General features: G+C 38.1%; 1 protein-coding gene across 3 annotated transcripts in view; it reads left to right on the forward strand.

Annotated features, from left to right (window-relative positions):
- The window catches only part of BNIPL (BCL2 interacting protein like), a 105,578-nt gene that overhangs the window by 48,328 nt on the left and 35,974 nt on the right, over nt 1-21,276 (forward strand). For all 3 annotated transcript variants that reach the window (XM_053704860.1, XM_053704865.1, XM_053704870.1), the window contains exons 4-6: nt 2,150-2,365; nt 9,163-9,339; nt 12,870-12,972. In XM_053704860.1, coding sequence (XP_053560835.1) covers nt 2,150-2,365; nt 9,163-9,339; nt 12,870-12,972 — 496 coding nt within the window. The remainder of the gene's footprint in view (nt 1-2,149; nt 2,366-9,162; nt 9,340-12,869; nt 12,973-21,276) is intronic.

A 21,276-nucleotide genomic window follows, 5' to 3' on the forward strand; every position in this document is an offset into this window, starting at 1 on the left:
CATCTAAACTTACATTCTTGCATTTCAAATAAAGATACCAAGAGAATAAAGACAATTTGATAATAGGAGTAAATTCGAAATTTGCATAAAATTTCATGCTCAATCTGAATCCCGAAATTAAATTTTTGGGTACAGTGTCCCTTTAAATATATTCGGCTAAAAGTGGATAAGGGTGCGAATATTATTAGACTATATATAAAATATGAGTTTTTAATGTTGGAGTGGAATAAGTCTAGGTTAAAAATGGTGTAATATCTAGTTCAGAATTCAAACCCCTTGGACTCAGGGTGTTAATATTTAAATCTAACATTTAAATATAAGGTTGATTTTTAAGAATATAAAGTTATTGTAATCCTAAATGTTTCAAATTTGTAAATAATGTTTTCTTAATGTTTAAACAGTTTCATCATAAAGGGTAAAAAATATATTTTTGTATATATGCCAAATCATCCACGACTCTGAGATATTAGATGATTAATAAAGCCATTTTTAATATTTTTTTATTATTAAAAAGAGTTATGTGAAATATCGAATGAATCATGACAAAACAAAGTTATGGGACTAGCCACTTGGTAAATCCACTTCAAAATTGAAGCTTTACTTCTGCCGTGTATGAAGAATTACACTACTATCACTTTAAATATATGGGAGACCCTTTTGACCAATCATAAATAAGAAAGCAGCATATAAGAGAACAAAGGAGGCTGAAACAGCATCTTGATAAAGCCCAACAGAGTGGGTGAAACGCGTAGAAGCTATGAGCCAAAGCATACTTAATTGTGTATACACCCAGAGGATCCGTGTCTGTGATTACTATAGGTGACAGGAAATCTGCATACATTTGTACTAAGTGCAGAATTTCTAATCTTCTCAATAGAGCAGACAGCGGTGAGGGTGTGATTTTCAACCTAAAACCACTTGCGCAAGTGTAAACAAAAGAGTTGGAAAACAACATTCTTAAGCAGTGTTTGGAACAACAGAACAACGGAAGATCGTGACGTATGCTGACATCACGCGGTTTGAAAGAGCTAACCGCTACCCGATTTGGCGGGTCTACAAACGGCTACTGAGGTTTTGAGGAGACTTCCAGACTTTTAAAAAAGTGCTCCCTTTACACTAAGTGAGGTACAATCAAGTGGGCTAAAGAACTGCCCCACCAAATGTGTCTTATCCAAACAAGAAGTTACGGTAAGACCGGGACATTATAATTTATTTCACAGTGACCCCAGAAGTGGCTTTTTTGTGCAAGACTTTATATGTCGAATTGGCTAACAAGCTATTTGGAGCGCACTCCGGGATATTTTTTTAAACTCAGTTTTGACCCTAAGAGTTGTGGCATATCTAAATTTTAAGAGTATACTGCAGTATAAGAGAATTATTTTTATGATTCTGTTTTATATTAACCTTTTTTATTAACTGTTTTCTGAAATTGGACAAATTTCATGTACCTATAGAATGCATGCCTTTTTAAACCTGTGGGAATGCAGAAAATAAATAACTTTTACTATAGAAGTGTGGTAATATCGTATATGAGATTTAAATATAACCTTTAAAGTTAATTTATAAGAGTTCAATGATCTATTAAGATCATCCCTGTGAACATTTCGAGTTTAAGGTTTTAGATTCTCTCCCACATAGCTCGATTATAGAATCTGATTCCAGACCGTCTAAGTACAGAACGCATTTTGAAAGATTTGTTTCCTAATTGACACATAAGTTTCAACTGTATAAGTTTTTAATACCGAGGACACTAAGTTGATGTAACTGTATCACTTATAAATAGTTTTCTACATCTATCAAACTATTTGACTAAAGATTTTGATACTAATCATTGACTCACATTTGTTGCAAGATCCTATTGCTACTTGTAGCGCCCTCTTATTTTTTTCATACACATTTAGTGGCAAACTGTTCAGGTTGTCTACATAAAAAATACAGCTTGGAGCCCCTTTCTTTTGCATATCTTGGGTTTGGCTTTCTATAATTCTGTACTACTTACATTATGATAAGCCAAGTAAAATTCAGTGGGACACCCTTTGTTTATCCATTTTAAAAACAGTGTTATATTATTTTTTGGAGTAATATAATAAGGGCCGGTTAACAAAATTATGTGTACGTTTTAATTTCTTGTTTTTATCATAAATCTTAGAGAGCCCACCAAACACTCTGGAATTATGTGGCAACCGTCATATAAAAAAACATCAACCTCCGCCGACCCTTAATCTGGAAAATAACGAAGGGTCACTGGTTGTAGGCGAGGTTCCAGATCAAACACAAGACGATGACGCTATCTTTAATATAGATGATCTGCAGACCCCAACTGGAAGTGTATTCTTGGGAAACAGCCATGCTTTCGAGTGGGAAGGTATAGATCTACCCATTATTTTTATAATTGTTTACTTTAGTATGATTAACAGTTGCAAACATTATGCCGTCTACTGTATATAGAGGTGAGTAACTATACATTTTCAAGAACATTTTATATTCTGTAACTAACCTCACCCATTAGCTCTTGTGAAAGACCCCCCCCCCCAATATTTTGCTATTCTAAAGTAAAACCTTGTTCTTACCACTTTAAAAAATATTAGTACTTCTTCCTCATTTTCTGGTCAGGGATACCCTACTCTATCCTTTGTCAGCCTAGGTTCGCTAAGGCTGCGTTTACATAATTGACAATAATTAATTAATAATAAATTATCTAATTATCTGTGTGAAATATCACATATTAAATACATATATATATATATGTACGTAAATTTCTGTCCCACCCAATACAGATAGACTATACAATAGTGATAAATACTTGCAAATATGACTAAAAGGTCTGTTTTAAGCGTATCACCTGCCAATTTTTCATATGCTGGTAAATGCAAAAGTTTGTAACCTGTGTGTTAAACGACAGTCAATGTTTGATTTTGTGAAGCAATATTTTTACTGTTTCACAACTGATGAATATAAGTAAATATTTAGCGCTTGAGTATTAATTACGCTAGAAATAAGCTTTTTGCATGCACAATAACCCGACGACCGCAAAAAGCAGAAGTTAGAATATCGTGTGTGCATTCATGTATTCCCTCATAGAAGTCAATAGAGGAAAAAAAGTTTTAAAAAACTATCGCCTAGATTTAGAGTTTTGTCGGTAAAGACCCGCGTAGCTAACGCTGCTTTTTTTCCCAGCGCACCCTTAAGACAACGCTGGTATTGAGAGTTGTCTGAGTGGCTGCGTTAGGCTCAGAAAAGGGAGCGTTGAGCAGAATTTACCTTCCCTTCAACTCTCAATACCAGCGTTGCCTACGGTAGCGGTAAGCACTCTCTAAGTCTACACCTAACACCCTAACATGAACCCCGAGTCTAAACACCCCTAACCTTACACTTATTAACCCCTAATCTGCCGCCCCCGCTATCGCTGACACCTACATTATATTATTAACCCCTAATCTGCCGCTCCGTACACAGCCACAACCTACATTATCCCTATGAACCCCTAATATACTGCCCCCAAAATTGCCGCCACCTATATTATATTTATTACCCCCTAATCTGCCCCCCCAATGTCGCCGCTACCTTACCTACACTTATTAACCCCTAATCTGCCGACCAGACCTCGCCGCCACTATAATAAATGTATTAACCCCTAAACCGCCGCACTCCCGCCTCGCAAACACTATAATAAATAGTATTAACCCCTAATCTGCCCTCCCTAACATCGCCGCCACCTACCTACAATTATTAACCCCTAATCTCCCGCCCGCAACGTCGCCGCTACTATAATAAAGTTATTAACCACTAAACCTAAGTCTAACCCTAACACCCCCCTAACATAAATAAATTTAAATTAAACGAAATAATATACCTATTATTAAATAAATTAATCATATTTAAAACTAAATACTTACCAAGAAAATAAACCCTAATATAGCTACAATATAACTAATAGTTACATTGTAGCTATTTTAGGATTTATATTTATTTACAGGCAACTTTGTATTTATTTTAACTAGGTACAATAGCTATTAAATAGTTAAGAACTATTTAATAGCTCCCTAGTTAAAATAAGTACAAAATTACCTGTAAAATAAACCCTAACCTAAGTTACAATTACACCTAACACTACACTATAATTAAACTATAATTAATTACAATTAAATAAACTAAATTATGAAAAACCCCCACTAAATTACAGGAAAAAAAAGAATTACAAGAATTTTAAACTAATTACACCTAATCTAATCCACCTAATAAAATAAAAAGCCCCCCAAAATAATAAAATTCCCTACCCTATACTAAATTACAAATAGCCCTTAAAATGGCCTTTTGCGGGGCATTGCCCCAAAGTAATCAGCTCTTTCACCTGTAAAAAAAAATACAATACCCCCCAACATTAAAACCCACCATCCACACACCCAACCCTACTCTAAAACCCACCCAATCCCCCCTTAAAAAAACCTAACACTACCCCCTTGAAGATCACCCTACCTTGAGCCGTCTTCACCCAGCCGGGCACAAGTGGTCCTCCAGAGGGTCCGAAGTCTTCATCCTATCCGGCCAGAAGAGGACATCCAGACCGGCAGAAGGCTTCATCCAGGCGGCATCTTCTATCTTCATCCTTCCGGAGCGGAGCGGGTCCATCTTCAAGACATCCGACGCGGAGCATCCTCTTCATCCGACGGCTGACGACTGAATGACTGGAATGACTGGTCCTTTAAATGACGTCATCCAAGATGGCGTCCCTTGAATTCCGATTGGCTGATAGAATCCTATCAGCCAATCGGAATTAAGGTAGGAAAAATTCTATTGGCTGATACAATCAGCCAATAGGATTGAAGTTCAATCCGATTGGCTGATCCAATCAGTCAATAGGATTGAGCTTGCATTCTATTGGCTGTTCCAATCAGCCAATAGAATGCGAGGTCAATCCTATTGGCTGATTGCATCAGCCAATAGGATTTTTCCAACCTTAATTCCGATTGGCTGATAGAATTCTATCAGCCAATCGGAATTCAAGGGACGCCATCTTGGATGACGTCACTTAAAGGAACCTTCATTCAGTCGTCGGATCAAGAAGGAAGAGGATGCTCCGCGTCGGATGTTTTCAAGATGGACCCACTCCGCTCCGGATGGAAGAAGATAGAAGATGCCGCCTGGATGAAGAGTTCTGCCGGTCTGGATGTCCTCTTCTGCCCGGATCGGATGAAGACTTCTGCACCTCTGGAGGACCACTTGTGCCCGGCTGGGTGAAAACGTCTCAAGGTAGGATGATCTTCAAGGGGGTAGTTTTAGGTTTTATTAAGGGGGGTTTGGGTGGGTTTTAGAGTAGGGTTGGGTGTGTGGGTGGTGGGTTTTAATGTTGGGGGGTATTGTATTTTTTTTTACAGGTGAAAGAGTTGATCACTTTGGGGCAATGCCCCGCAAAAGGCCCTTTTAAGGGCTATTTGTAAATTAGTATAGGGCAGGGAATTTTATTATTTTGGGGGGGCTTTTTTATTTTATTAGGGGGATTAGATTAGGTGTAATTAGTTTAAAATTCTTGTAATTCTTTTTTTCCCCCTGTAATTTAGTGTTTTTTTTCCGTAATTTAGTTTATTTAATTTAATTGTAATTAATTGTAGGTAGTTTAGGTAATTAGTTTAATTATAGTGTAGTGTTAGGTGTAATTGTAACTTAGGTTAGGGTTTATTTTACAGGTAATTTTGAACTTATTTTAGCTAGGAAGTTATTAAATAGTTAATAACTATTTAATAACTACAGGGAGTGCAGACTTATTAGGCAAATGAGTATTTTGACCACATCATCCTCTTTATGCATGTTGTCTTACTCCAAGCTGTATAGGCTCGAAAGCCTACTACCAATTAAGCATATTAGGTGATGTGCATCTCTGTAATGAGAAGGGGTGTGGTCTAATGACATCAACACCCTATATCAGGTGTGCATAATTATTAGGCAACTTCCTTTCCTTTGGCAAAATGGGTCAAAAGAAGGACTTGACAGGCTCAGAAAAGTCAAAAATAGTGAGATATCTTGCAGAGGGATGCAGCACTCTTAAAATTGCAAAGCTTCTGAAGCGTGATCATCGAACAATCAAGCGTTTCATTCAAAATAGTCAACAGGGTCGCAAGAAGCGTGTGGACAAACCAAGGCGCAAAATAACTGCCCATGAACTGAGAAAAGTCAAGCGTGCAGCTGCCAAGATGCCACTTGCCACCAGTTTGGCCATATTTCAGAGCTGCAACATCACTGGAGTGCCCAAAAGCACAAGGTGTGCAATACTCAGAGACATGGCCAAGGTAAGAAAGGCTGAAAGACGACCACCACTGAACAAGACACACAAGCTGAAACGTCAAGACTGGGCCAAGAAATATCTAAAGACTGATTTTTCTAAGGTTTTATGGACTAATGAAATGAGAGTGAGTCTTGATGGGCCAGATGGATGGGCCCGTGGCTGGATTGGTAAAGGGCAGAGAGCTCCAGTCCGACTCAGACGCCAGCAAGGTGGAGGTGGAGTACTGGTTTGGGCTGGTATCATCAAAGATGAGCTAGTGGGGGCCTTTTCGGGTTGAGGATGGAGTCAAGCTCAACTCCCAGTCCTACTGCCAGTTTCTGGAAGACACCTTCTTCAAGCAGTGGTACAGGAAGAAGTCTGCATCCTTCAAGAAAAACATGATTTTCATGCAGGACAATGCTCCATCACACGCGTCCAAGTACTCCACAGCGTGGCTGGCAAGAAAGGGTATAAAAGAAGAAAATCTAATGACATGGCCTCCTTGTTCACCTGATCTGAACCCCATTGAGAACCTGTGGTCCATCATCAAATGTGAGATTTACAAGGAGGGAAAACAGTACACCTCTCTGAACAGTGTCTGGGAGGCTGTGGTTGCTGCTGCACGCAATGTTGATGGTGAACAGATCAAAACACTGACAGAATCCATGGATGGCAGGCTTTTGAGTGTCCTTGCAAAGAAAGGTGGCTATATTGGTCACTGATTTGTTTATGTTTTGTTTTTGAATGTCAGAAATGTATATTTGTGAATGTTGAAATGTTATATTGGTTTCACTGGTAAAAATAAATAATTGAAATGGGTATATATTTGTTTTTTGTTAAGTTGCCTAATAATTATGCACAGTAATAGTCACCTGCACACACAGATATCCCCCTAAAATAGCTATAACTAAAAACAAACTAAAAACGACTTCCAAAACTATTCAGCTTTGATATTAATGAGTTTTTTGGGTTCATTGAGAACATGGTTGTTGTTCAATAATAAAATTAATCCTCAAAAATACAACTTGCCTAATAATTCTGCACTCCCTGTATTGTACCTAGTTAAAATAAATACAAACTTGTCTGTAAAATAAAAATAAACCCTGAGATAGCTACAATGTAACTATTAGTTATATTGTAGCTAGCTTAGGGTTTATTTTATCGGTAAGTATTTAGTTTTAAATAGGATTAATTTATTTAATTATGTTAAATTTATTTCATTAATTTAAATTATATTTAAGTTAGTGGGGTTAGACTTAGGGTTAGATTTAGGATTAGGGGTTAATAAATTTATTATAGTAGCGGCGACGTTGGGGTCGGAAGATTAGGGGTTAATAAATGTAGGTAGGTGTCGGCGAAGTTAGGGACGGCAGATTAGGGGTTAATAAAATTAAACTAGTGTTTGCGAGGGGGGAGTGCAGCGGTTTAGGGGTTAATATATTTTTTATAGTGGCGGCGATGTCCGCTCAGCAGATAAGGGGTTAAACATTTTAGTTAAGTGTTTCCGATGTGGGGGGGGCCCTCGGTTTAGGGATTAATAGGTAGTTTATGGGTGTTAGTGTACTTTTAGCACTTTAGTTAAGAGCTTTATGTTCCGGCGTTAGCCCATAAAACTCTTAACTACTGACTTTTAAATGCAATAGGAGTCTGGACAGGAGAGGGTGAACCGCTCACTTTTTCAGGCGATCGTAATACCGGCGTTAGGCAAATCCCATTAAAAAGATAGGATACGCAATTGAAGTAAAGGGATTTGCGGTAAGCTAAAATTGCGGAAAAAAAGTGAGCGGTAGACCCTTTCCTGCCTGACTCGTAATACCAGCGGGCATTAAAAAGCAGCGTTGGGACCCCTCAACACTGATTTTTAAGGCTAACGCAAGACTCGTAATCTCGCCGACTGATATTACACCAGTGAGCTTCCTAGTAAGTTTCCAGATCAGAGCAGGTAATGCGCAAGCCAATGTTCTGTGATTAAAGGGACAGTCTAGTCCAAAATAAGCTTTCATGATTCAGATAGAGAATGCAATTTTAAACAATTTTCCAATTTACTTTTATCACCAATTTTGCCTTGTTCTCTCTGTATTCTTAGTTGAAAGTGAAACATAGGAGGTTAATATGCTAATTTCTAAGCCCTTGAAGGCTGCCTCTTCTCTCAGAGCATTTTTACAGTTTTTCACCACTAGAGGGTGTTGGTTCATGTGTTTCATATAGATAACACTGTGCTCACGCACGTGGAGTTCAGGTGAGCCAGCTCTGATTGGCTAAAATGGATGTCTGTCAAAAGAACTGAAATAAGGGGGCAGTTTGCAGAGGATTAGATACAAGATAATCACAGAGGTAAAAAATGTATTTATATAACTGTGTTGGTTGTGCAAAACTAGGGAATGGGTAATAAAGGGATTATCTATCTTTTTAAACAATAAACATTCTGGTGTAGACTGTCCCTTTAAGTTAACGAAAAACTAATATGTTGGAAAGTTTGTAAAGTTTTCTAAAGAATTATTCTGTGGCCAAACAGTCACATAATAAATAGGATTTTATGTCCGTTTAGACGCCTATAGGAACATTAGTAATTTTTATATATGCATAGTATATAAAAGCAATTAAGTACTGAACTGCAAACGATCTGTGCACAAAACATTTTTAAAAAGCATTTAAAACTTTATTAGTAATTGGGATAGACTCATTAAAAACAATGGTGATAACATTTATCTTATTTCCGTTGATTGTGATCAGAGTAAGTTGAACATTTTAGGGAGCTGGATACAAACACAATTTTTGAAGCGAAAGCAAGCAAAATAAATAATAAATGTATAATGTAAATTTTCATTAATTACGTCAATTTATTGGGAATTTAATGTTGAATTCAATGTCCCTATAACACTTGAGTTTTTAACCTTGCTCAGATGACCTACCCAGGGCAAAAGGAAGAGGGAGCTCTGCTTCGGAGTATGTATTTACTGAAAACCTTGTGACTGACATAAAAGATCAGGATGGCAGGAAATGGAGAATCTTCCTGTCGGGAGAACGCAAAGTGGATATGACGGCTATTGAGCCATATAAGCAAGTGATCTCACATGGAGGTAAAGAGGAATCTGTGATACAATAGAACGGGATGGGAAATATGTATACAATTACATCTAGTTAGCAATATATATGTTAATTGTGGATAAGTGTTTTAGAAAACATTTTTATTAAATAGATGCAGCACTAAAGGTACATAAAACATATTTTTTTTCTTTTGTGCTTCAGAAAGAGTTTACAATTTTAAACAACTTTCCAATTTACTTCAATTATCTAATTTGTTTCATTCACTTGATATCCTTGGTTGAAGGAGCAGCAATGTTCTACTGGGAGCTAGTGAAAGAGTCATATATGTACACTCACCAATCAGCAGCTAGATCCCATTAGTACATTGCTGCTCCTGAGCCTACCTAGATATGCTTATCAAGAAAGGATACCAAGAACATGAATCAAATTAAATAATAAAAGTAAATTGGAAAGAATTGAATAGAATGTTCTATCTGAATCATGAAAGTTAAATCTTGACTTTACTGTCCATTCAACCACTTCAATGGACAGGGGTAGGAGCATTCATACTTTGTCACAATTGGATAAGCAACACCTTTACGAAATCAGAATTTTGGGTAATTATTAAAATATTTTTATAATTAATATTTACTAATTTGCTGCATAAATTCTAAGATGGTACAAAGTGACAACCATATTATCTTCTGATTTACAGTAATATATTAAATGTCATTGAACAAAAAAATAAAAATCTTGTTTTGGGAAGTTAAACTGATACTAATAAAATGTGTTTCAAATATTTAATAAATAATGACTCTGGTGCTGCTGTTTACTATGTATACCATAGAAAATGAGACAAAAACGTGTTTTTATTTATTTAGTTATTTGACGGGTAGATTACGAGTCTTGCGTTATGAGGTGTGCGGTGCTAACTTGCAGTTTATTCTCACCGCTCACTTCCCTGCAGCGCTGGTATTACAGGTTTTTACAAACCTGGCGTTAACAGGCAAGAAGTGAGCGTAGTGCAAAATTGAGCTCCACACTGCACTCCAATACCAGCGCTGCTTAAATGAGCGGTGAGCTGATGTAACGTGCTCGTGCACGATTTCCCCATAGACATCAATGGGGAAAGCAGGCTGAGAAAAATTCTAACACCTGCAAAAAAGCAGCGTAAAACTCAGTAACGCAGCCCCATTGATTCCTATGGGGAAACACATTTTATGTTTACACCTAATATGAACCCTGAGTCTAAACACCCCTAATCTTACACTTATTAATCCCTTATCTGCCGCTCCGACATTGCCGACACCTACATTATACTTATTAAACCCTAATCTGCCGCTCCGGACATCGCCGACACCTACATTATACTTATTAACCCCTAATCTGCCATCCCCGACATCGCAGACACCTACATTATATTTATTAACCCCTAATCTGCCACCCCTAACATCGCTGACACTTACATTATATTTATTAACCCCTAATCTGCCGTCCCCAACATCGCCGCCACTATTATAAATTTATTAACCCCTAAACCTAAGTCTAACTCTAACCCTAACACCCCCTAACTTAAATATAATTAAAATAAATCTAAATAAAATTCCCATCATTACCTAAATTATTCCTATTTAAAACTAAATACTTACCTATAAAATAAACCCTGAGCTAGCTACTATATAACTAATAGTTACATTGTATCTAGTTTAGGGTTTATTTTTATTTTACAGGCAAGTTTGTATTTATTTTTACTAGGTAGAATAGTTACTAAATAGTTATTAACTATTTACTAACTACCTAGCTAAAATAAATACAAATTTACCTGTAAAATAAAACCTAACCTAAGTTACACTAACACCTAACCTAACCCTACAATTAAATAAATTACCTAAATTAAATTAAATACAATTAAATAAATTAAATACAATTAGCTAAATTACAAAAACAAACACTAAATTAAAGAAAATAAAAAACAATTACAAGATATTTAAACTAATTACACCTAATCTAAGAGCCCTATCAAAATAAAAAAAAGCCCCCCCCCCCAAAAAAAAAAAAAAACTAGCCTAAACTAAAGAAATCAGTTCTTTTACCTGAAAAAGAAATACAAACAACCCCCCAACAGTAAAACCCACCACCCACACAACCAACCCCCCAAATAAAACCCGTACTAAAAAAATCTAAGCTCCCCATTGCCCTGAAAAGGGCATTTGGATGGGCATTGCCCTTAAAAGGGCATTTAGCTCTATTGCTGCCCAAAGCCCTAACCTAAAAATAAAACCCACCCAATACACCCTTAAAAAATCCTAACACTAACCCCCGAAGATTCACTTACCGGGAGAAGTCTTCATCCAAGCGGCAAGATGTCCTCAACGAAGCCGGCAGAAGTGGTCCTCTAGATGGGCAGAAGTGGTCCTCCAGACGGGCAGAAGTCTTCACCCTGACGGCATCTTCTATCTTCATCCTTCCGACGCGGAGCGGCTCCACCTTCAAGACATCCGGCTCAGAGCATCCTCTTCTTCCGATGGCTTCTTGCTGAATGAAGTTACCTTTAAGTGATGTCATCCAAGATGGCGTCCCTTAGATTCCATTCGCCTTATAGAATTCTAATCCAATCAGCCAATAGGATTGAACTCGCATTCTATTGGCTGTTCCAATCAGCCAATAGAATGCAAGCTCAATTCTATTGGCTGATTGGATCAGCTAATAGGATTTTTTCAACCTTAATTCCGATTGGCTGATAGAATTCTATCAGCCAATCGGAATCTAAGGAACGCCATCTTGGATGATGTCACTTAAAGGTACCTTCATTCAGCAAAAAGAAGTCAGAAGAAGAGGATGCTCCGCACCAGATATCTTGAAGATGGAGCCGCTCCGCGTCGGAAGGATGAAGATAGAAGATGCCGTCTGGGTGAAGACTCCTGCCTGTCTGGAGGACCACTTCTGCCCATCTGGAGGACCACTTCTGCCGGCTTCATTGAGGACACCTTGAAGCTTGGGTGAAGACTTCTCCCGGTAAGTGAATCTTCGGGGGTTAGTGTTAGGATTTTTTAAGGTTGTATTGGGTGGGTTTTATTTTTAGGTTAGGGCTTTGGGCAGCAATAGAGCTAAATGCCCTTTTAAGGGCAATGCCCATCCAAATGCCCTTTTCAGGGCAATGGGGAGCTTAGGTTTTTTTAGATTAGGATTTTATTTGGGGGGTTGGTTGTGTGGGTGGTGGATTTTACTGTTGGGGGGTATTTGTATTTTTTATTTACAGGTAAAAGAGATGATTTCTTTGGGGCAATGCCCCGCAAAAGGCCCTTTTTCTAAAATTGTTTGGTCTGTTGATAAAGAATGAGGTATGACTTCTGTAGGTACCTCACAGAAAAAAAGTTTAAATTTAGATGTAAATAGAATGAGAAATAAAAGCAGAAAACAACTCCAGCCTAAATCACTTGATGATAAATCTGATCATTTATTTAACATGGGCATAATTCATGACACTAGGGTGACAAAGAAGTTAAATAAATCATATGAATTTTTTTGTTATTGCTTTTGTAACTGTCAGTTCAGTTAAATCTTGTATTACCTACTCTTTCAGGTTACTATGGAGATGGTTTAAATGCAATCATTGTGTTTGCCTCGTGTTATTTGCCTGAGAACAATATTCCAGAGTACCGATATGTCATGGACAATCTCTTCCGGTAGGTAAACAATGCCTATTTCATAGCGCAGTAGTATAACGATTCCAGCAAAGGCTAAACCTGGTGAGCCCGGCTAAATATACTTTTTAAATGTTGCCAGGAAAATGCTGTGCACGATATTGTCATTATAGACAGTGTATATAGTGTGTGATATATTTACATCAGCAATGGGCAACTTCCTTACACATTGGTGGCGCAAATCAATATTTCTAGGCCTTAAAGACTGCATATAAATGTATGGCTATTAAACACACAAATAATGATATATTTCTTACAAAATGTCATGCAGCACAGGGCCAGATTTAGGTGAAGTTGCTGGTTACCCTCGGTCTGCTGTTGCCCTCTCTAGTGGTCTCTTTTATATTGTGACCACCTGAATCCCCAAAGCCCATATTAATAGTTCTGATTTTTATTCTCTTGGGGACACAAAAACTATATTGCACATATTCTCAGTTCTGCTTTTTCCCCAGGGGCTGCAAAACAATGTGCAGTGTCATGGGCTGCAGTTGGGACATTAAACTCAAAATTGTATTCCACAAAATGTATAAATAAATATCTGTAATTTATTTTCAGTCCTTATTTTGCCTTATTTTCTAGTAAGTAGTGTTTTTTTCACTGCCTAAGAAAGGCTGTTGTGTATCCTGCAGGACTATAAATGATGGATCTGCAACGTTCTACCTAGAATGCTTTATAATTGCAGGACCTAATTTATAGATAGTCACAGCAAAGGTGATAAGATAAACAAGCAAGTGGTATGTCCTTAGACTGCAAACATTAGGCTAGATTTAGAGTTGGGCGGTAGCCGTCAAAACCAGCGTTAGAGGCTCCTAACGCTGGTTTTTACCGCCCTCTGGTATTTGGAGTCAGTCAGGAAAGGGTCTAACGCTCACTTTACAGCCGCGACTTTTCCATACCGCAGATCCCCCTACGCCATTTGCGTATCCTATCTTTTCAATGGGATCTTTCTAACGCCGGTATTTAGAGTCGTGGCTGAAGTGAGCGTTAGAAATCTAACGACAAAACTCCAGCCGCAGAAAAAAAAACAGGAGTTAAGAGCTTTCTGGGCTAACGCCGGTTTATAAAGCTCTTAACTACTGTGCTCTAAAGTACACTAACACCCATAAACTACCTATGTACCCCTAAACCGAGGTCCCCCCACATCGCCGCCACTCTATTAACTTTTTTAACCCCTAATCTGCCGCTCCGTACACCGCCGCCAGCTACGTTATCCCTATGTACCCCTAATCTGCTGCCCCTAATACCACCGACACCTATATTATATTTATTAACCCCTAATCTGCCCCCCCAATGTCGCCGCCACCTACCTACACTTATTAACCCCTAATCTGCCGAGTGGACCGCACCGCTACTATAATAAATTTTTTAACCCCTAAAGCTAATTCTAACCCTAACCCTAACACTCCCCTAAGTTAAATATAATTTTTATCTAACAAAATAAATTAACTCTTATTAAATAAATTATTCCTATTTAAAGCTAAATACTTACCTGTAAAATAAATCCTAATATAGCTACAATATAAATTAAAATTATATTGTAGCTATTTTAGGATTAATATTTATTTTACAGGCAACTTTGTAATTATTTTAACCAGGTACAATAGCTATTAAATAGTTAATAACTATTTAATAGTTACCTAGTTAAAATAATTACAAAATTACCTGTAAAATAAATCCTAACCTAAGTTACAATTAAATCTAACACTACACTATCAATAAATAAATTAAATAAAATACCTACAATTACCTACAATTAAACCTAACACTACACTATCAATAAATTAATTAAATACAATACCTACAAATAAATACATTTAAATAAACTAACTAAAGTACAAAAAATAAAAAAATATTTACAAACATTAGAAAAATATTACAACAATTTTAAACTAATTACACCTACTCTAAGCCCCCTAATAAAATAACAAATCCCCCAAAATAAAAAAATGCCCTACCCTATTCTAAATTAAAAAAGTTCAAAGCTCTTTTACCTTACCAGCCCTTAAAAGGGCCTTTTGTGGGGCATGCCCCAAAGAATTCAGCTCTTTTGCCTGTGTAAAAAAAACACATCCAATACCCCCCCAACATTAAAACCCACCACCCACATACCCCTAATCTAACCCAAACCCCCCTTAAATAAACCTAACACTACCCCCCTGAAGATCTTCCTACCTTGTCTTCACCATGCCAGGTATCACCGATCGATCCAGAAGAGCCTCCGATGTCTTCATCCAAGCCCAGGCGGGGGCTAAAGAGTGACGTCCATCCTCCGGCTGAAGTCTTGATCCAAGCGGGCAGAAGAAGACATCCGGACCGGCAAACATCTTCATCCAAGCCGCATCTTCTATGTTCTTCAATCCGATGACGACCGGCTGATCTTCAAGACCTCCAGCGTGGATCCATTCATCTTCACCGACGACTTCCCGACGAATGACGATTCCTTTAAGGGACGTCATCCAAAATGGCGTCCCTCGAATTCCGATTGGCTGATAGGATTCTATCAGCCAATCGGAATTAAGGTAGGAAAATTCTGATTGGCTGATGGAATCAGCCAATCAGAATCAAGTTCAATCCGATTGGCTGATCGGATCAGCCAATCAGATTGAGCTCCATCAGCCAATCAGAATTTTCATACCTTAATTCCGATTGGCTGATAGAATCCTATCAGCCAATCGGAATTCGACGGACGCCATCTTGGATGACGTCATTTAAAGGAACCGTCATTCGGCGAGTAGGCGTCGGTAGAAGAGGTTGGATCCGCGTCGGCTGGAAGATGATGGCTCCGGAATAAAGAAGATTGAAGATGCCGTTGATAGAAGACTTCAGCCGGATCATGGACCTCTTCAGCTCCCGCTTGGATGAAGACTTCAGCCGGATCATGGACATCTTCAGCCCCCCGCTTGGGCTTGGATCAAGACAACGGAGCCAGGACGGATTGGTGTGATACCCGGCGAGGTGAAGATAAGGTAGGAATATCTTCAGGGGCTTAGTGTTAGGTTTATTTAAGGGGGGTTTGGGTTAGATTAGGGGTATGTGGGTGGTGGGTTGTAATGTTGGGGGGGGTATTGTATGTGTTTTTTTTACAGGCAAAAGAGCTGAATTCTTTGGGGCATGCCCCGCAAAGGGCCCTTTTCAGGGCTGGTAAGGTAAAAGAGCTTTGAACTTTTTTAATTTAGAATAGGGTAGGGCATTTTTTTATTTTGAGGTTCTTTGTTATTTTATTAGGGGGCTTAGAGTAGGTGTAATTAGTTTAAAATTGTTGTAATATTTTTCTAATGTTTGTAAATATTTTTTTATTTTTTGTAACTTAGCTTTTTTTATTTTTTGTACTTTAGTTAGTTTATTTCATTGTATTTATTTGTAGGTATTTTATTTAATTTATTTATTGATAGTGTAGTGTTAGGTTTAATTGTAGATAATTGTAGGTATTGTATTTAATTTATTTATTGATAGTGTAGTGTTAGGTTTAATTGTAGATAATTGTAGGTATTGTATTTAATTTATTTATTGATAGTGTAGTGTTAGGTTTAATTGTAGATAATTGTAGGTATTGTATTTAATTTATTTATTGATAGTGTAGTGTTAGGTTTAATTGTAACTTAGGTTAGGATTTATTTTACAGGTAATTTTGTAATTATTTTAACTAGGTAGCTATTAAATAGTTATTAACTATTTAATAGCTATTGTACCTGGTTAAAATAAATACAAAGTTGCCTGTAAAATAAATATTAATCCTAAAATAGCTACAATATAATTATAATTTATATTGTAGCTATATTAGGGTTTATTTTACAGGTAAGTATTTAGCTTTAAATAGGTATAATTTATTTAATAAGAGTTAATTTATTTCGTTAGATAAAAATTATAGTAGCAGTGAGCTCCGGTCGGCAGATTAGGGGTTAATTATTGTAGGTAGCTGGCGGCGACGTTGTGGGGGGCAGATTAGGGGTTAATAAATATAATATAGGGGTCGGCGGTGTTAGGGGCAGCAGATTAGGGGTACATAACTATAATGTATGTTGCGGCGGTGTACGGAGCGGCAGATTATGGGTTAATAATAATATGCAGGTGTCAGCGATAGCGGGGGCAGCAGATTAGGGGTTAATAAATATAACATAGTGGTCGGCGATGTTAGGGGTACATAGGGATAACGTAGCTGGCGGCGGTGTACGGAGCGGCAGATTAGGGGTTAATAATAATATGCAGGGGTCAGCGATAGCGGGGGCGGCAGATTAGGGGTTAATAAGTGTAAGGTTAGGGGTGTTTAGACTCGGGGTACATGTTAGGGTGTTAGGTGCAGACGTAGGAAGTGTTTCCCCATAGGAAACAATGTAGCTGCATTAGGAGCTGAACGCTGCTTTTTTGCAGGTGTTAGTTTTTTTTCAGCTCAAACAGCCCCATTGTTTCCTATGGGGGAATCGTGCATGAGCACGTTTTTGAAGCTGGCCGTGTCCGTAAGCACCGCTGGAATCGAGAGTTGCAGTGGCGGTAAATATGCTATACGCTCCCTTTTTGGAGCCTAACGCAGCCCTTCTGTGAACTCTAAATACCAGCGGTATTTAAAAGATGCGGGGGAAATAAAGCACGTATAGCTAACGCACCCCTTTGGCCTCAGAACTCTAAATCTAGCCAATTGTTTTACAGTTTTCAGTGATGTTAAAACAACTATTATGCTTTCAAATGTTTCGCAACGCAGTGCTCATTTGCTAATATATATATGCACAATTATAAAATGACTGATGTCCCTCTAATGAGCACTAATTTATTACAGGGACATCAACTTAATATTTTCTGTCATAATTCAGATAGAACATATCATTTTAAAGAACTTTCCATTTTACTTCTGACATCAAAGTTGCTTCTTTCTATTGGCATCCTTTGCTAAAGGAGCAGAAATGCAATACAGTAAGCAGAAGAACACATTAGGTGAGCCAATGACAATAGGCATACTGTATATATGCAGCCACCAATCACCAGCTAGTTTCCAGTAGTGCATTGCTGCACCTGAGCCTACCCAGGTATGCTTTTCATCAAAGGATACAAAATAAATTAAGCAAATTAGATAAAAGAAGTAAAAACATAATTTATATAAGAACTTACCTGATAAATTCATTTCTTTCATATTAGCAAGAGTCCATGAGCTAGTGACGTATGGGATATACATTCCTACCAGGAGGGGCAAAGTTTCCCAAACCTCAAAATGCCTATAAATACACCCCTCACCACACCCACAAATCAGTTTAACGAATAGCCAAGAAGTGGGGTGATAAGAAAAAAGTGCGAAAGCATAAAAAATAAGGAATTGGAATAATTTTTGCTTTATACAAAAAAATCATAACCACCATAAAAAGGGTGGGCCTCCTGGACTCTTGCTAATATGAAAGAAATGAATTTATCAGGTAAGTTCTTACATAAATTATGTTTTCTTTCATGTAATTAGCAAGAGTCCATGAGCTAGTGACGTATGGGATAATGAATACCCAAGATGTGGAACTTCCACGCAAGAGTCACTAGAGAGGGAGGGATAAAAATAAAGACAGCCAATTCCGCTGAAAAACCATCCACACCCCAAAATAAAGTTTCAATCTTATAATGAAAAAAACTGAAATATAAGCAGAAGATTCAAACTGAAACAGCTGCCTGAAGTACTTTTCTACCAAAAACTGCTTCAGAAGAAGAAAACACATCAAAATGTTAGAATTTAGTAAAAGTATGCAAAGAAGACCAAGTTGCTGCTTTGCAAATCTGATCAACCGAAGCTTCATTCCTAAACGCCCAGGAAGTAGAAACTGACCTAGTAGAATGAGCTGTAATCCTTTGAGGCGGAGTTTTACCCGACTCAACATAAGCATAATGAATCAAAGACTTTAACCAAGATGCCAAAGAAATGGCAGAAGCCTTCTGGCCTTTCCTGGAACCGGAAAAGATAACAAATAAACTAGAAGTCTTTCGGAAATCTTTAGTAGCTTCAACATAATATTTCAAAGCTCTAGCTACATCCAAAGAATGCAACGATCTTTCCTTAGAATTCTTAGGATTAGGACACAATGAAGGAACCACAATTTCTCTACTAATGTTGTTAGAATTCACAACCTTAGGTAAAAATTTAAATGAAGTTCGCAACACCGCCTTATCCTGATGAAAAATCAGAAAAGGAGACTCACAAGAAAGAGCAGATAATTCAGAAACTCTTCTAGCAGAAGAGATGGCCAAAAGAAACAAAACTTTCCAAGAAAGTAATTTAATATCCAGCGAATGCATAGGTTCAAACGGAGGATCTTGAAGAGCCCCCAAAACCAAATTCAGACTCCAAGGAGGAGAAATTGACTTAATAACAGGTTTTATACGAACCAAAGACTGTACAAAACAATGAATATCAGGAAGATTAGCAATCTTTCTGTGAAACAACACAGAAAGAGCAGAAATTTGTCCTTTCAAGGAACTTGCAGACAAACCTTTATCCAGACCATCCTGAAGAAACTGTAAAATTCTAGGAGTTCTAAAAGAATGCCAAGAAAAATGATGAGAAGAACACCAAGAAATGTAAGTCTTCCAGACTCGATAATATATCTTCCTAGACACAGATTTACGAGCCTGTAACATAGTATTAATTACGGAGTCAGAGAAACCTCTATGACTGAGAATCAAGCGTTCAATCTCCATACCTTCAAATTTAATGATTTGAGATCCTGATGGAAAAAAGGACCTTGCGATAGAAGGTCTGGTCTTAACGGAAGAGTCCACGGTTGGCAAGTAGCCATCCGAACAAGATCCGCATACCAAAACCTGTGAGGCCCTGCTGGAGTCACCAGCAGAACAAACGAACGCTCCTTTAGAATCTTGGAAATCACTCTTGGAAGAAGAACTAGAGGCGGAAAGATATAGGCAGGATGATACTTCCAAGGAAGTGATAATGCATCCACTGCTTCCGCCTGAGGATCCCTGGATCTGGACAGATACCTGGGAAGCTTCTTGTTTAGATGAGAAGCCATCAGATCTATTTCTGGAAGTCCCCAGATTTGAACAATCTGAAGAAACACCACTGGGTGAAGAGACCATTCGCCCGGATGTAAAGTCTGGCGACTGAGATAATCCGCTTCCCAATTGTCTATACCTGGGATGTGAACCGCAGAAATTAGACAGGACCTGGATTCCGCCCATGCAAGTATTCGAGATACTTCTTTCATAGCCAGAGGACTGTGAGTCCCTCCTTGATGATTGACATATTCCACGGTTGTGACATCGTCCTTTTGAAAACAAATGAACGACTCTCTCTTTAGAAGCGGCCACAACTGAAGAGGTCTGAAAATCGCACGGAGTTCCAAAATGTTGATTGGTAATCTCACCTCCTGAGATTCCCAAACCCCCTGCGCTGTCAGAGACCCCCATACAGCTCCCCAACCTGTCAGACTTGCATCTGTTGAGATCACAGTCCAGGTCGGAAGAACAAAAGAAACCCCCTGAACTAAACGATGGTGGTCTGTCCACCACGTCAGAGAGTGTCGTACAATCGGTTTTAAAGATATTAATTGTGATATCTTTGTATAATCCCTGCACTACTGGTTCAGCATACAAAGCTGAAGAGGTCGCATGTGAAAACGAGCAAAGGGGATCGCGTCCGATGGAGCAGTCATAAGACCTAGAATTTCCATGCATAAGGCTACCGAAGGGAATGATTGAGACTGAAGGTTTCGACAAGCTGAAACCAATTTCAGACGTCTCTTGTCCGTCAAAGACAGAGTCATGGACACTGAATCTATCTGGAAACCTAAAAAGGTTACCCTTGTCTGAGGAATCAATGAACTCTTTGGTAAATTGATCCTCCAACCATGTTCTTGAAGAAACGATACAAGTCGATTCGTATGAGATTCTGCTAAATGTGAAGGCTGAGCAAGTACCAAGATATCGTCCAAATAAGGAAATACCACAATACCCTGTTCTCTGATTACAGATAGCAGGGCACCGAGAACCTTTGTAAAAATCCTTGGAGCTGTTGCTAGGCCAAACGGCAGAGCCACAAACTGGTAATGCTTGTCTAGAAAAGAGAATCTCAGAAACTGAAAATGATCTGGATGAATCGGAATGTGCAGATATTCATCCTGTAAATCTATTGTGGACATATAATGCCCTTGCTGAACAAAAGGCAGAATAGTCCTTATAGTCACCATTTTGAATGTTGGTATTCTTACATAACGATTCAATATTTTTAAATCCAGATCTGGTCTGAAGGGATTCTCCTTCTTTGGTACAATGAATAGATTTGAGTAAAACCCCAGACCCTGTTCC

Source organism: Bombina bombina, chromosome 1, assembly GCF_027579735.1.
Source record: "Bombina bombina isolate aBomBom1 chromosome 1, aBomBom1.pri, whole genome shotgun sequence".
In the NCBI taxonomy this organism is placed as follows: Eukaryota; Metazoa; Chordata; class Amphibia; order Anura; family Bombinatoridae; genus Bombina; species Bombina bombina.